The sequence below is a fragment of the Tripterygium wilfordii genome, chromosome 12 (assembly GCF_013401445.1).
Source record: "Tripterygium wilfordii isolate XIE 37 chromosome 12, ASM1340144v1, whole genome shotgun sequence".
NCBI classification, from domain to species: Eukaryota; Viridiplantae; Streptophyta; class Magnoliopsida; order Celastrales; family Celastraceae; genus Tripterygium; species Tripterygium wilfordii.
In genome coordinates this window covers 336360-347734 of record NC_052243.1, presented here as the reverse complement: position 1 = coordinate 347734, position 11375 = coordinate 336360, and the positions used below count along the sequence as shown (strand labels likewise).

The 11375-nt window shown below is 38.0% G+C and overlaps 2 protein-coding genes across 3 annotated transcripts; both read left to right on the top strand.

Annotated features, from left to right (window-relative positions):
* The first annotated feature begins 111 nt into the window (after nt 1-111).
* On the top strand, nt 112-2919 carry LOC120011029 (CST complex subunit STN1). Of its 2 annotated transcripts, none has more exons than XM_038862040.1 (2): nt 112-1162; nt 2538-2919. In XM_038862040.1, exon 1 carries the CDS (start codon nt 579-581, stop codon nt 1083-1085), a length of 507 nt encoding a protein of 168 aa, XP_038717968.1. In that variant the 5' UTR covers nt 112-578; the 3' UTR covers nt 1086-1162; nt 2538-2919. The 2 variants fall into 2 exon arrangements, with proteins under 2 accessions (XP_038717968.1, XP_038717967.1); XM_038862039.1 differs by having other exon boundaries at nt 2519-2919.
* Nucleotides 2920-6196: 3277 nt separating this feature from the next.
* Nucleotides 6197-10135, top strand: LOC120011338 (type I inositol polyphosphate 5-phosphatase 4-like). Its single transcript, XM_038862427.1, has 13 exons — nt 6197-6238; nt 6333-6420; nt 6804-6869; nt 7060-7147; nt 7229-7333; nt 7426-8050; nt 8164-8357; nt 8465-8573; nt 8650-8798; nt 8941-9244; nt 9348-9406; nt 9587-9669; nt 9736-10135. Exons 1-10 carry the CDS (start codon nt 6209-6211, stop codon nt 9164-9166), a joined length of 1680 nt encoding a protein of 559 aa, XP_038718355.1. The 5' UTR covers nt 6197-6208; the 3' UTR covers nt 9167-9244; nt 9348-9406; nt 9587-9669; nt 9736-10135.
* Nucleotides 10136-11375: the final 1240 nt, after the last annotated feature.

The following is an 11375-nucleotide window of genomic DNA, read 5'->3' as shown; positions in this document are numbered from 1 at the left end:
CACCGGCAGGCTCAAGGCAGCTACAACAGCCTTACACTGAAAGCTGTTGTAATCTTCTAAGTTGGATCATCGATCATCTAGTCCTATATGAATCCATATGAGAACCGTTCCACATTAGAGTTAGAGGAAGAGATGCTGAACCGATCAACTACATATTGTACTTATCTTCATATTGTAGTATATGTTATGTCTGCCTATATTTTGTTCCGATACCTTATTAGAAAATTGACGGTTTTATTCTTCTTGAACCATCGTCATTGGTTTTTAGGTTAAGAAACCGTGTTAGTTGTGTGAGTAGGGCTGGAAATTCACTTATATGTCATTACTCGATTGGATTAACATAATCGGAGGGATAAAATCTGAAGAAACTATGTTATAAAATTAAAGAGAAGAAAGTATGCTTCGATAAAAGTCATTGGTCAATGGTTTATGGTTATGTAGAAAGCCTGAGACCAGTTCAGTGTCGTGAATTGTGACTCATTCCTTGATTCCTTCCCGCCAAAATTCCCTCTCCGGAGCTGAAATCAAAACCGCGAAGAAAGATCAGACGGTGGTAGAGATAGAGATACCATTCTCTGATGGATACATCTCTCTGCAACACCCACGTAAAGCTTCTTGCTTTCGACCTACTCTCTCTCACGCAAACCCCTTCTTTTTCCTCGTCGGACCCAATCTCCTTCTCTCGCCGAGGCGTCGCACTCTCACGCGCTGAGGTCCTTGGCGTCGTGACTTCCCTGGAGCATAAGCCTGACAGGTTTCTCAAGTTCACTATCGACGATGGCACCGGCTGTGTCCCTTGCATCCTCTGGCTGAACCAGCTTCACTCCACTTACTTCTCGCGCCGAGACCCAGCAGGTGTTCGATTAATTGCCGCAGCCGCGAAACACTTTGCTTCGTTGATCAAAATTGGGGTTGTGGCCAGAGTGCGCGGCAGGATCACGAGCTATAGAGGGTCGGTACAGATAACTGCGTCGGATGTGGTGGTGGAGAGGGATCCCAATATGGAGATCTTGCACTGGTTGGACTGTGTTAGGCTTGCCCGAAAGTGCTATGATGTGGCTCCCCAATGCAGGAAGCCATTTTAAAGATATCCTTTAACCATCCAATGGCCACAACGACCATGGTCATTATTGTGCCACAATCGGCATCAAAGTTCAAACAGGTAAATTTTATTTCTTATTCATTTAAAGAGTATAGATTAGCATCAAAGTACTTGAATTGGGAAGTTTTTGTTGTAGCAACTGTTTAAGTTTGATGAATCTGAATGAATTTCATGGTGAATGTTGTGACCTTATTGGGATTTAGTAATGAATGCTTATTGGTGACTTTGAAAAAAGATGTTCCCTTTGGTAAGTTATTCTCATGGTGGATAGAGATGAGGGGGACGTACCCTTTAACCCAATTATAAGCAGAGCCAGGACCTTTCCTCGCGTACATGATTACCAATTTGAGTACCGTGTTTTAGCTGTCAGTAAGTTATTTGAGTGAGATTTATACAACTCTTGAAGCCCATCCATGTATATGCTTTTTCCTCGTTCACTAATCTATTCCATGGTTACATGGATCTTTTTTACTTTCCTATTGACTTCCACTGTTCATTGATCATTTGGCATCTACTATTTTCACTTTTTGCTATGCTACATGAGATCATAACGCAGGGTAATGCTATATCAACCTTGTTTGCTTTTGTTAGGCTGCAATCAATGCTCTGATTTAGACAATAAGTTTATGACTGTCATTAACTTGGACTGCAATAATGGGGTATTTCTTGCACTTTTTCCCCTTGAAAGCCTGGGATTTTTACTATCCACTTGTCACAACTCACAAACACTCCCGCAACCTAACAGACCTATTTGTTGGGCCTTAAACACACACTCCCGCAACCAAGCTCCGATACCACGTTAGGGAATTTGGACTTAGGGTGAGCCCACGTTACGTGGGCCTAAAACGGGCTTTTGGGCGCAAGTGGATGGTGACCCATCTTAACTCAAAAGCTTTAGCTCTAGAGTTTGGGTCCATCCACATGCATATAAAGCCACTCACACACATGTTTTTTTCAATGTCGGACTTGTGTTGGTCTCCAACAGTTCCCTGTATATTCCTATGTATATATCTTCACTAGCCTTGGTCCATAGATCATGACTCACCTTTCTGTATTGCTTCTTGCTCCACAATCGCGATTTGGTATCCAATGTCAATTGTTGTTTATGAATATAAATTTAACTACCTAAACTGCTTCTATCTATGAAAGGTAACTAGTGCAAGAAATGGATCCAAATGTTTCCACCCGTTTTTTACAAAGCCTCAACCCGCTATGGTGTTAGTATTGAATTTTCCCAGCATATGGTTATGAGTTATGACAGGTCTTTAATAGAAATCATGATTTTTGTTGGTGCATCTAGTTCAACAAGAGCATGACTTGTTCCAAATAAGACCTTTTTTCTCAACAAGTTATATAAGCCATTTTCCTTCCATGATTAATAGTAATATTTTTCTCTGGCTTATGATTGTGATGCAGATATTTTGAGGCAAACCAGTTAATCCAGATGAAGCAAGCTAGCTGTCGTTATGGCTGGAAAGTGGAAGGTTAGATAGAGATGATGAGATACTAACAAAGGCTTGATGATTTGATGGCCAAAATGAAGGGTGATCAAAGCTATGACAACATAAGAGGCAAGAAGGACAGTGACATGATCTTCCTCCAGGTCAATGAAATGAAAGCGAAAATGAAGCCAGAAAGTGTTGGCGGTGAAAAAAAAAAACCATTGTTCTTGCCCAAGTGAATACCTTTCACATCAATACAAACACGTCGATTGCTTTCACTTTTCAACTATGGATGTTGGGGTAAAAGAGTCATATTTTGTCTACTTACCGATTGTATTATGGTTGATTCCTGATTTACGTTACTCTTTTTTGTTTTGATAACGGAAAACACCTAAGCGGGCGTGTCCTTTAGAAAACCCACCAATCTTATACTCGATCCGGGAGTGAGATTTACATTACCTCCTATACACATTAATTCCAAAGTAAATCTGACATTATTACACTTATTAGAGACAATTACAGGCATTTCCGTGCGTCTTACATCAGAATCCGCATCATGAAGAGCACAATTACAATAGAAGGTGCTTTGGAAATACTGAGAGCTCCAGCCAGGGCAATAAAGAGAAGAAAATGACACAATAAGAAAGCCCATGCCAAGGAAATAGACATTAGGGTTATGAAATCTGTGCAATAGCAAAAGACAAGTGTTGGGTTATTTAAAGCTGAAAAAGCAAAAGAAAGAAAATCAATTTCTTTCCAAGAGAGGTAGATACTTTGCCTAAAGCACATATCAATACATCATCCCACTTTGACTGCCTCGTTAATCCATCAATGCCATGAAACCATGTTCAATTTGGAATACATACACCATATATATTATCAGCTTCTAGCCTCCAGTCCTACATCATTTTGAAGAGCTAATTAATTAGGATATAAGTTTTTCAAATTTGTTGTATGACGGGAAGTTACCCCTCTTGCATTTTTTAATATAAGCATTTAAACCTGAGAGGCTGATCTTCAATTTTAATGCACCTAACTGTGCTAATTTTTGTGAGGAAATATTTTCAGTACCTGTCAAATTCATTGTCTTGCAGGTCACATTTGCAGAAACACCCTAGGCCCTAAACAAATTAAGTATCACCCTAATGGTATGTTAAGTATGCTTTGTTTTTCATACGTTTTTTGTTTTCATTCTCAGGGAAAAATACTTCCAACTCATAATGACACATTACCAAATGGAGTATATGCAAGTTAGTAATAGGAAAAAAAAAAGTCTTTGGATTAATTTGTTTGTTTTTCTTTCTTGTAATCTTGGCTTACAATCATCTTGATGATAGTTTAGTTGATTAATCTCTATTGACCCAGATCGTATGAATTTTGAAGGTTTCGAGTTTAATTCACACTAGGCTTGTGACAAGGAATTGAGTTTTGACCCAATTTATCCTGTCATTAGGTGAAAATTTTCTGTGCGCATGGGCCTAACGAGTCGAGTTTAGAATTGTCTAAAGGGCAAACTTGTGTGATGATGTTGTCAATTACCAACAAAAAAAACTTTTGCTTACTATAATACTTTTTATTTGTTCTTAAAAATATTTTGCTAAAATTTATTTGATGCACAAAAAATGGAAGTTTCAATAGGGCTGTAGTGTTTGTGGCTTGTAGGACATTTGTGTGGATTCTCATCTTTTGGAGATGGAAGACAAACCAAAGGGTTCCTTTGGACTCTTTTGCCGTCAACTTCATTAATTTTATTTTCTTTTTTAAATAGAAATCCACTAAATCTTCATCTCTTGATTGTTTGATAACCTTAAAATATGATTTATTGAGACAAAAATTTAGGGGACCAGGCACAATCTCCCACACCTAGCATGGTGTAATTGATATTAGTAAATTAAGCTTAATCCAAGAATTACTCTTTAATTAATTTCACAATCACACAACACCCTATGTAAAGAGCATGGGTTGCGCTATGCTTTAGGAACCCTAAATGCCCTAACAAGATCCTACATTTACGTTTAAACAAGCAGTTTCCACATTAATCAATGCATGCACACATGAATATATTATTTTATACATGGATATACTACTTCCAAGTTCAAGTAAGAGTACAAGTTGGCTTTGTGTCTCCTAGACAAAAGTCTAGATCTGGTCAAGAAAGTAGCCTCAAAATTTGTATATAATAGCCGGCCAACATTACATGGAACTACCAAAAAGATGCATTTGGCTTCTAAAAGTTCATTAGAACTTAAAAAAACTAAACCAAAATCTTCCAAAACCTTGACATTGGTACATGCATTGGGAGAGAAGGGGAAAAACGGCCCTTCTTCACAAAAATTAATTGCATCAAGACCCTATAAAGGTATCGATATATATTACATATATAAGTAGGTCTCTCAAGCCTCAAATCTCCCAACCTTGAAGGAACATTTTGGGTGTACAAAAATTCCCACTAAACTCCAAAAGGGTAAGAGTGCAAACATACCCTTAGCTCTTAAAAGAATCTTAGTATTTCACATAAAAATAATATGTGCTTATTGCAATTTTATGGACTATTATGTGGACTCAATGAATTTATCCAGTACACAAACAATATAGGTAATCTAAAATTTATCTAAGGTTAAGTTTGGGAGGAAAATTCACGGGTGATTCGTGAGGGATTCCCAATCATCACGAATGATCCTCTCAATTTTAACATAAAATGAGAAATACATAATCATATAAATATGAAGAAAAAAAAAAACAGAGGAGAGGGTAATTTCTTTGAAGTAATCTAGGTCTATTTCCCTATGCAAAATTTGCCAAGAACAACTGGACAACTACAATGGAATTCAAGAGAGACAAATATCCGGGCACCAAGACGGGTGGTACCCATTTACCCATGACCCGCAATAATGAATAAGAAGTTGAAATTGGGTTCGGATTTTGGGCTAAAAACAGGGACCTCGAGAGAGAGGCTGCATTTATTCTCTCTTCAAATTCCATACTTGCTCTGCAAACCCAGAACGAGGTTTCCTTTCTTCACCTTTCCTTTTCACAGAGAGAAACTGTTTTTCCCTCTCCTCACTCTCTCTTTACCGGTGTATTCTACACAGTACACTGTCTTGTTCTAATACTCTTTTGAAGGATCTCATCATCTTACTTCCACGCATCCTGTTGTCCTTTCTATTTATCTCTACCTCTCTCTTTCTTTCTGTGTTTGTTTCTCATTTTGTTTGTCTCTGTTATTTTTACTCTGTTGTGTCTCCTCTGGGATTGAGAGGAAGTACCAGTGAAAGTGAAAACAGCTTAACTAGGCAACTGGGTCTTTTTCCCTTTCTGGATTTCACCTTCAGTCACATATATTTAAAATGGAGAGAGATCATGACTTTGTCTACTCTCTTACTTGTTTTCACTTAATTGTCTGAAGGAAATAGAGGAATACCCATTTCTTTATTTTTCTCTTCTCCCAACCAGACAGCCTTTTTTTTCATTGTTTTGAGGTTAAAATCAGAGGTGGGTATCAATTCGATTCTTGAGATTCGTGGTTTTTGGCTTCATATGTATACGGTATACCCTCTCCGTTAATCCTAGTTTGAAAAATAGTGAGATTGAGGAAGCAAGAGGAGAGCTGAGATTACCCACTTCTACTATTAATTTGGATTAAGCTATATGAATCTGTGGAACAATGAGAGATGAGAACTCCAAGAAAAGCAAGGTTTGAGAAATACCCAAAATAAATTGTTCGCAGTTTGAATGCTTCTCAGTTCTGCAAATCAATGCTGACTGTTTTGTGTGTGAAAATGGTGAAGCTTTCATGGCCCAAGTCACTTGTCAAGAAGTGGTTCAATATCAAGAGCAAATCCCAGGACTTCCAAGCAGATGAAGTCTTTTATGGAGGTAATTATTCAATTGTGATTTTTGGTTTTGAAAATTTCGAATCTTCGATTTCAACATCAAGAACTAAATTGGGGTTTCTGTGCAGCTTTGTTCACTGATTTATTCTTGGATTCTCTCGTCCCTGAAACGCATTAGCATTATTCAACTTATTTCATCACCGTTTGTCTTGTACAATAATGTTTTTTCGTTTTCTGGGAAGATCTGATATTTCCACTTGCAGCCAAAGACCTGCTCTTCTGTTATTTTCCGCTCTCAATTCTTTTTTTTTTTTTTAATCCTCCGGAAGCCAAATTTGTTTCTCTGTGGTGTTTGAAATGTGGGATTGACACATTAGCAGTGGAAAGAGCACAGCTTTATCAACTTTATTGGTTTTTCTTTTTCAGGTGGTGATGAAGATTGGAGTAATTTATCAGAGAGGGAAGCATGCACAATCAAGAAAAGCAAAACAGGTTCAGTATCAGTCTATCACACACCTCACTATTGCTATGGACCACACACACACACTTTAAATTACGCAAAAATTCATATTAAATAAGCGTGCAAGATGCTCTTTGTTTCTTAGTTCTCAATTATCTTGAAAACCCTTGATTGATTTTCAAAATCATCCTAATCCCTAAATCTCCATTTGGGTATGCTCAGAGAGGGTGAGCAAGAGATATTCGGATAGGGTTCGACGAGGCAAGATTGACCTCGATACCTCACAAGTTACAGATGTGAATAACTATAGGTATGTTCGGTTCTCACCCTTTGGTGTATTTTGGTTATTTTTAGTAAGAAAATTTACCCTTCATATTCTAAATGGTCATAGGATTTTTGCTGCTACCTGGAATGTGGCTGGAAAATCCCCACCAAGTTATTTGAGTCTTCAAGATTGGCTTCACACCTCTCCTCCAGCTGATATTTATATCCTTGGGTATGTCCCAGTAAACAAAATTATGTATTTTGTCTCATTTGTTAGTGATAATAATTGAAGAATATGCTTTTATTCTGGTTTTTGGATTTCAGGTTTCAAGAGATCGTTCCTTTAAATGCTGGGAATGTTTTGGGCACTGAAGACAATGGCCCAGCTAGAAAATGGCTTGCTCTTATTAGGAAGACTCTGAATAGTCTTCCTGGAAGTGGAACCAGTGGAGATTGCTGCCATACACCTTCACCGATTCCTGATCCAATTGTGGAATCAGATGCAGACTTTGAGGGTTCAACAAGGCAGAAGACCTCATCTTTCTTCAACCGTCGATCCTTCCAGTCCTTAAGCCGTAGCATGAGAATGGATAATGAAATGTCGGTTCCCCAAGCCCAACTTGATCGACGTTTCAGTGTTTGTGATCGGGCTATGTTTGGGAATAGGCCTAGTGATTATGATCCCAACTTCAGGTGGGGTTCCTCTGATGATGAAAATGGGCCTGGAGATTCACCTGGTACTGCAAACTATTCACCAATTGCCTACAGTGGATCGTTTTCAATGGAAGACGGAGATAGGCAAGGACACTCAAGGTACTGTTTGGTTGCCAGTAAGCAGATGGTAGGGATATTTCTAACAGTGTGGGTAAAAAGTGATCTTCGAGACTCTGTTCGGAACATGAAAGTGTCTTGTGTAGGCAGAGGATTGATGGGTTATCTTGGAAACAAGGTAAATTCATTCTGGCTCATCTATATCTGCTTAGATTTGAGGTTGAAAATTGTGAACTGAGAAGAGATGGCAGAATCTCACCTTTATTTTATTTTTTTTTCCTAATTTTCCAGGGTTCAATTTCGATCAGTATGTCTTTGCACCAAACAAGCTTTTGCTTCGTCTGTAGCCATTTGACCTCTGGGCAGAAAGAGGGAGATGAGCTACGAAGAAATTCCGATGTCATGGAGATCCTCAGGAAAACAAGATTCCCTAGGGTTCATCGGATGGGAGATGAAACTTCTCCACAAACAATCCTAGAGCATGAGTAAGACCTGAAGGACTGAACCATTTCGATGTATGAGTCTTCACTTGCTATTAGCTCATGTTGTTGATATTTGACTATTTGAGACGTTGTCTTTTGTGTTGAAACAGCCGAATCATTTGGCTAGGGGATTTGAATTATCGTATTGCCCTTTCTTATCGTACTGTAAAGGCTCTTGTGGAGATGCGTAACTGGAAGGCATTGTTGGAGAATGACCAGGCATGCTTCCATTAAAAAGCAAGACCTTTCACAAGTTTGTTTCGTGCAGTGTTAACTTGATGCTTCCTAATTGCAGCTTCGCATAGAGCAGAGAATGGGGCACGTCTTCGAGGGATGGCGTGAAGGGAAGATATATTTCCCTCCAACTTACAAGTACTCGGATAATTCAGACAGATATGCCGGAGATGATAGGCACCCAAAGGAGAAAAGAAGAACTCCTGCATGGTAACCTTTCTTTTTCTTTTTCAAGTACAAATTAAACCACAAAGTTTTATAGCAAACAATTGGACGTGCCATATGTATGAAACTATGCAGATTGAATATATGTTTATTGAAGACAAACTAATGTAGCTGTATGAATGTGAAGGTGCGATCGTATATTATGGTATGGAAGAGGCCTGAACCAGCTATCTTATGTTCGGGGGGAGTCAAGGTTCTCAGATCATAGACCAGTTTATAGCATATTCTTAGCTGAGGTGGAATCTATAAACCGAAGCCGGATCAAGAAGAGCATGAGTTGTTCCAGTTCAAGGATTGAGGTTGAAGAGCTGCTTCCATATGCACATGGATATACTGAAATGAATTTCTACTAAGGACAGTATCTTAATTCTCTGCGTTTTGGTATGCTCAACCCAAGAATTGAAAGCAGGAGCCATTGTGCTCCTATCAAGGTAATTTACTGTAACGAGGATCAACAAGTTGCTCGACGTTGCCAAGCGTATCCTTTTGATTCCACAAAAATAAGTTTACACTAGTTGTTATGTCCATTGACAGGATTCACTTAAGGTTAGATCCTGTTAACGGAATACATAGGCAGTCCCCAACTTAACAAGGTAATTGCCCGCCATACGTGCTTTCTTGCAGTTCATCTTAGTTTGTGCAAATTCATGAAAATCAGTATTTTCTGGTGGATAATTTGCAGTCTACCAGGTGTAGGTTTACAGGCCTAAAAGTCTGTTTAACAGTAAGAAGATATGATATTTGTTCTTGCTCTTATCTGTTCTGTTTTGCAGATGGATACTGCTGCAAAAACTTTGGTTGGTTTGGATTGTGATATTCTGATAGAGACATTCGATTACCCACAACCCAAATCAAGGTTGCTACATCTTCATCTTTCATTTTCTCAACCCATAATCATTTTTCTCACCTTTTCACATAACAGATTATGCGGAAGCTCATCTGCGATTGGCTGGTTCCAAAAGTTGCATCATTCGTTGGCCAACCATTAACTCCATGTACATGCATCTTGTTACTGAGGTAAAAAGATCGAGATATATCGGACCGGATGATGCAGTTGTTATAATTCAAGGATTGTATATCTATAGTTCGTAAATTGACTAGAACTTGGAAGCATATGCTTAACTAGTTATTAGTGACTTTGCAGGATATGTTGACCAACTCTGGAACCTGTTCATTATCTAACAATTTGTTTTCCAGACTTGTAAAAGAGAGAATGTACAACAGAGTGATTTTTATTTGAACGTTTGCTTTATGTAATTTGTATAGCTCCAGTCTTGAAAGAGTTTTGGATATACTCACTCATATATGACATTTTATCAAAAGAGAAGTAAAAAAGTAGTTCCGGCTGTTGTTATGATACTTGCTATTCATTTTACTGCAAAAAGATAAAGAAAGAAAGCAACAGAAGGAAGGGCGTAGGGAGGCCTGGCCTGTCAGGTGGGTTGTAACAAGTCATATCATCTATTTGTATTGGATTGGATGAAGTAGAGTTCGCAAACTTTAAGAAACCGTACCACTTGTCGCTCACCATCTCTTTATTCTGTGCCCCACTTCACTCAAGTCGTCTTGGCCAGTCTCGCGTGAAACACAACTGCAACAACATCGTTATCGTCTTCTGCACGACCTATATTATTTGTACATGGGTGGGTTTTACTTTTTGAAAATGATACGGATAGCAACACTTTCATATCCCAATTATCTGAAAAACATCTCATATTATGCACATAAAATTTATACTTACAACTTAACATTTAGGATAATTAGAACATCAGTTTTTGTGATCCATATCGTATTTCTCATTGTATGGGTATTTGTTTATTGAAGTAAAAGGACACGTGGCAACCTCAAGAGGGCAGTAGAGAGTGAGGACTCTGAAAAGGACTTTAGCCCCGGCATCTGTTGTCTCTGCTAGTTTGAAAAGTCCTTCCTGCCACTACGCTGTCACATTTTTATAATTCATATTTATTATTATTATTATTATTATTATTATTATTATTATTGTTATTGTGTTCTGGTTCGAGTGTAGAAGAAAAACATAAGTGATAAGTCATTTGTTGTCCTAAGCTGTCGCAATAATATCAACTTCATATTCATAATAGTTCATATGTACGTAATTTGAAGTAAATGAATATTAAAGATGGAGTTATAGTACAAGAAATGGCAGGCAAGCTAACGGAAAACCCAATTGAAAATTCTAGTGAAACATCTGTGTTAGAACTAGTGGATATTCAAGTTGTCCTGCAAACTAAAGAAGATGCAAATTAATGGATAAACAGTGTCTTTAGTCAAAAAAGCACCAGTGGGCCCCTACATTATTTGTACAAAAAGGCGAACACCCAGGGTCGTCTACTTAACTTGAGTTTTTTCTTTTTGAAGTAACAATGTGTATATAATTAAATCGCGGTATAAAGTTGAGCGATAATTATTTAACAAAATAACATTTAAGGTTACTTTGAATAACATCATTAATTATTTATATATATGACCATGGTGTGACCAGCGTCAACTTAATTGTTCTAGCTCATTTGTAATCACAAGACTTATAGAATTCAATGATTTAAA